This window comes from Myotis lucifugus, unplaced genomic scaffold (genome assembly GCF_000147115.1).
Source record: "Myotis lucifugus unplaced genomic scaffold, Myoluc2.0 scaffold_828, whole genome shotgun sequence".
In the NCBI taxonomy this organism is placed as follows: Eukaryota; Metazoa; Chordata; class Mammalia; order Chiroptera; family Vespertilionidae; genus Myotis; species Myotis lucifugus.
In genome coordinates, this window is record NW_005871876.1 from 114,238 (window position 1) to 117,834 (window position 3,597).

Here is a 3,597-nt window from a genome sequence, read left to right on the forward strand (position 1 = left end):
GGCTCTCAATCCCGCCCTCAAGGCATCTTGGGAAATGTAGTCCCAGTTTCCTCCAGACGTCAGGTGGCGGCCGTCTTGGAACTGCATTTCCCAGCAAGCTGTGCTCGCCGGCTCGGTAACCGGGCTACGGGCGGGTGGGGCGAACGCCTCGGCCAGGGCTTTGGAAATTCTCAGGGAGGATGAGCGTCGGTGGCCAGAGGCCTTGGGCGGCGCCGTCCACAGGCCGCCTGGCCTGGCAAAGGTTGGAGCGGAGGCCGTGGAGCCGGCCCTACAGCTCTGCTTCCGGTAGGGGAGCAAATAGCCAAGGCGCCGCGTCTCCTTTAACCGCGGTGGGCGGGGCGAAGGGACGCGACCGGCGTTGCTATTGGCGGCGGTTGGGGGCGCGGAAACTGAACGCGCCGCAACGGCAGCGGCTGCCTCCTCGGGCTCCTGCGGCGCCTCGGGCGCCCTGGGCCCCGCCATGGCCGCGCCCTGTGCGGTAAGTGCTTGCTGGCGGCAGCCGCCGGGCCTTCGTCTCCGCACATGGACTATGGGTACCTGGCCGGGGCACTGGCTGCGGGGGACGGGGGGTCTCCAGGCTCCGAGCCCGTCTCCACGGCCCCGGTTTCCCGCCTGCAGGGCGCGCTGGGTCGGGGCGCCTCCTGCGTGCCAGGCCCTGTGCAGGCGGCCGGGCGAACGTTCCCGCGGAGGCCAGAGGGGTTGTTTCGAACTTGCTGGCCCCCCGGCTGGGTCGAGAGTCCGGGAGGCTGGGTGGTGGCCTGTTGGTCCCCGTAGGCACCTGGGGACTTACTTGAGCCGAGGGCCCAGGCATTTTGACCCCTAATCTAGTGCTCTCCCCGCAAGACCCCGCCCCGTTCCCAGTGTATACAAACCACCTTCGGGGGGATGGACCACAGAGTCATGGGGGTGGGGGAGAGGGTGTTGGAGATGCCAGGGGCCCCGGGTCAGGGTGGGCCTGAACTTGTCTCTGCCCGCGGAGCCTAGAGGTGGGCACTGCCTTACTCTGGTTCTTCCTAGAGAGTCGGGTAGGGCAGTTGCGCTGTTGGGGGCCCTCCCTCAGCTGCCACTCCCTCTGTTGTTGAAAGGGGGACGCGGGCAGGTGTGTTGGGGGCGGAGCTGGGCCCCGGGCCGTGGGGACCTTTGTTCTGGTTACAGCTCTGTCGGGTGTCGGGTGGCGGTGGCCTTGCTGGGCTCCCGGGTGGTACTTGGGGGCGGGGAGGTGTTTACCTGCTGGGAGCGACCTCAGTGCCGAGATGGGAGCTGCCCAGGAGGGAGAGGCTCCCACGTGGCCTGCTCCACACTCCTGGTCGGATGATGCTCTGGGAGCATTATCGTCCCGGGGTCCTGGCGCTGGGTGGGGTGGGGATAGTGGCGATGCCACCAGGGGCCTCCCCGGGGCTGACCTTTGGGTTCACAGGCCACTGCGCAGTGGGATTGAGCGCAAGGGGTGCGATTCCTGGGATGCGGGGCTGCTGAAAGGCACCTGTTTTCTCTCTTTCGGTCTCAAAAAAGATAACCATGAGACATTATTCACATACCATGAAATTTCACCCTTCTAAAGTGTAAAACTCAGGGGTTTTTAGTGACTTCACAGCGTTTATTATGCAACCATCATCACTGTCTCATTCCAGAACTTTTTTGTCAGCTCAGAAACCCCCATACCCAGTAAGCCGTCATCCCCTTCCTGTTTTGCGCTCTCCCCCAGCGCCTGGTAAACGCTAACCTATTTTCTGTCTCTATTCTGCACATTGTGTATAAATGGAATCAGACAAAACGTGGCCTGTGTGTCTGGCTCTTTCACTAGGAATATGTTTTCTGGGCTCACCCGTGTTGTAGCGTGTAGCGTGTGTCGGTGCTTCGTGCCTCCCATGGCTGAGTGACCTTCCGTCATGTGGGCAGACCCCATGTTGTTGACCCATTCATCCAGCGAGGCATCCTGCCAGCGGTTCTCAACCTGTGGGTCGCGACCCCTTTGGCGGTCGAACGACCCTTTCACAGGGGTCGCCTAAGACCATCCTGCATATCAGATATTTACATGACGATTCATCACAGTAGCAACATTACAGTTATGAAGTAGCAACGAAAATAATTTTCTGTTTGGGTCACAACATGAGGAACTGTATTTAAAGGGCCAGAAGGTTGAGAACCACTGTGTTAGGCTAAAATGCTCGGAGCATTTGTGTGCCGGTTTTTGTGTGGGCACGTTCTCAATTCTTTCAGGTGTTTACCTTGAATTGCTGGGTGATTTGATAAATAACTCTTTAATTTTTTGAGGAACTGCCAAACTGCTGCTTACAGGGGCTCATTTTCCTTGTTCTTTTTTTAAAGACTTAAAAAAAGATTTTGTCTATTCTGGCTGTCTCACATTTTCATATGAATTTTAGGTCAACTTGTCAAATTCTGTAAAAAAAAAAAAAGCCACCTGGGATTTTCATCGGGATTATGTCCAATCCGTGGAACAATTTGGGGGATATTACACCTTAAAAATATCAGGTTTCCCAAACTGTGGACATGGGATATCTTTCTATTTACCTAATTGGTTTTTTCCTAAATTTCTTTCAATAGTATTTTATACTTTTCACTGGGTACGTCTTATACTTCTTTTGTTAAATTATTCCTATTTTTTTTAAAAATATATTTTATTGATTTTTTACAGAGAGGAAGGGAGAGAGACAGAGAGTTAGAAACATCGATGAGAGAGAAACATCGATCAGCTGCCTCCTGCACATCTCCCACTGGGGATGTGCCCGCAACCCAGGTACATGCCCTTAACCGGAATCGAACCCGGGACCTTTCAGTCCGCAGGCCAACGCTCTATCCACTGAGCCAAACCGGTTTCGGCAAATTATTCCTATTTTACATCTTTAAAGTGTATCATAAATAGAATTGTTAACTGACTTTTTCAGATTGTCCACTGTTGGCATACAAAAATACAATTGATTTTTATATGTTGATTTTGTATCCTACAACCTTACTGAACTTATTTGTTAGTTCTAATGGCCTTTTAGTGGGTTCCTTAGGGTTTTCTTTATACAGGGTCCTGCTGTGAGTATTGTAACACCCCCGCCCCCGCCCGCCCAGAAAGCCTCCTCCTCCTCCAGCTGTCCCACGTTTGACCCTGGTCTCCCCCAGGAGGACCCCTCGCTGGAGAGGCATTTTAAGGGCCACCGAGATGCAGTTACCTGTGTGGACTTCAGTCTCAACACGAAGCATCTGGGTAAGAGGAGGCATCTTGTCCTGGGCACGAGCTGAGAAGGCCGGGCGTCCCCCGGGAGGTGTGGCCTGGGGAGCAGGGCCCTGTGAGGACCCACATGCTCCCTCTGGACCTGCATCGCCTTCGGGCAGCCCGCTCTCTGGGTGCTGGGCTTCGAGGGGTGAGGCTCAGAGAGGCTGGGCGCCTTCCAAAGAGTGAACACGGCCTTGGAGGGTGGGACTGGGTTCTGTAGTTCCCCCCTTGGATCTGGCCTGTGGAGTGGGCCCTGCACAGCGGCTCCTTTTCCTCAGGCCTCCATTGAGTGTTGTCCACAGTGATGTGGGCGCGCCTAGGAGAGGCCACCAGAGGGAAGGATGTGGAGCAGGCCCAGCACCCCCCCCCCG

The 3,597-nt window shown here is 55.8% G+C and overlaps 1 protein-coding gene across 4 annotated transcripts in view; it reads left to right on the forward strand.

Annotated features, from left to right (window-relative positions):
• The first annotated feature begins 377 nt into the window (after nt 1–377).
• POC1A (POC1 centriolar protein A) overlaps nt 378–3,597 on the forward strand; it is a 36,175-nt gene continuing 32,955 nt past the window's right edge. For 2 of the 4 annotated variants that reach the window (XM_006106442.3, XM_014448432.2), the window contains exons 1-2: nt 378–478; nt 3,133–3,217. In XM_006106442.3, the coding sequence (XP_006106504.1) occupies nt 461–478; nt 3,133–3,217 (103 nt within the window). In that variant the 5' untranslated portion in view covers nt 378–460. Of the gene's footprint in view, nt 479–3,132; nt 3,218–3,597 lie in introns of those variants that run through there. The other 2 variants (XM_023747274.1, XM_006106443.3) reach the window with 2 other exon arrangements.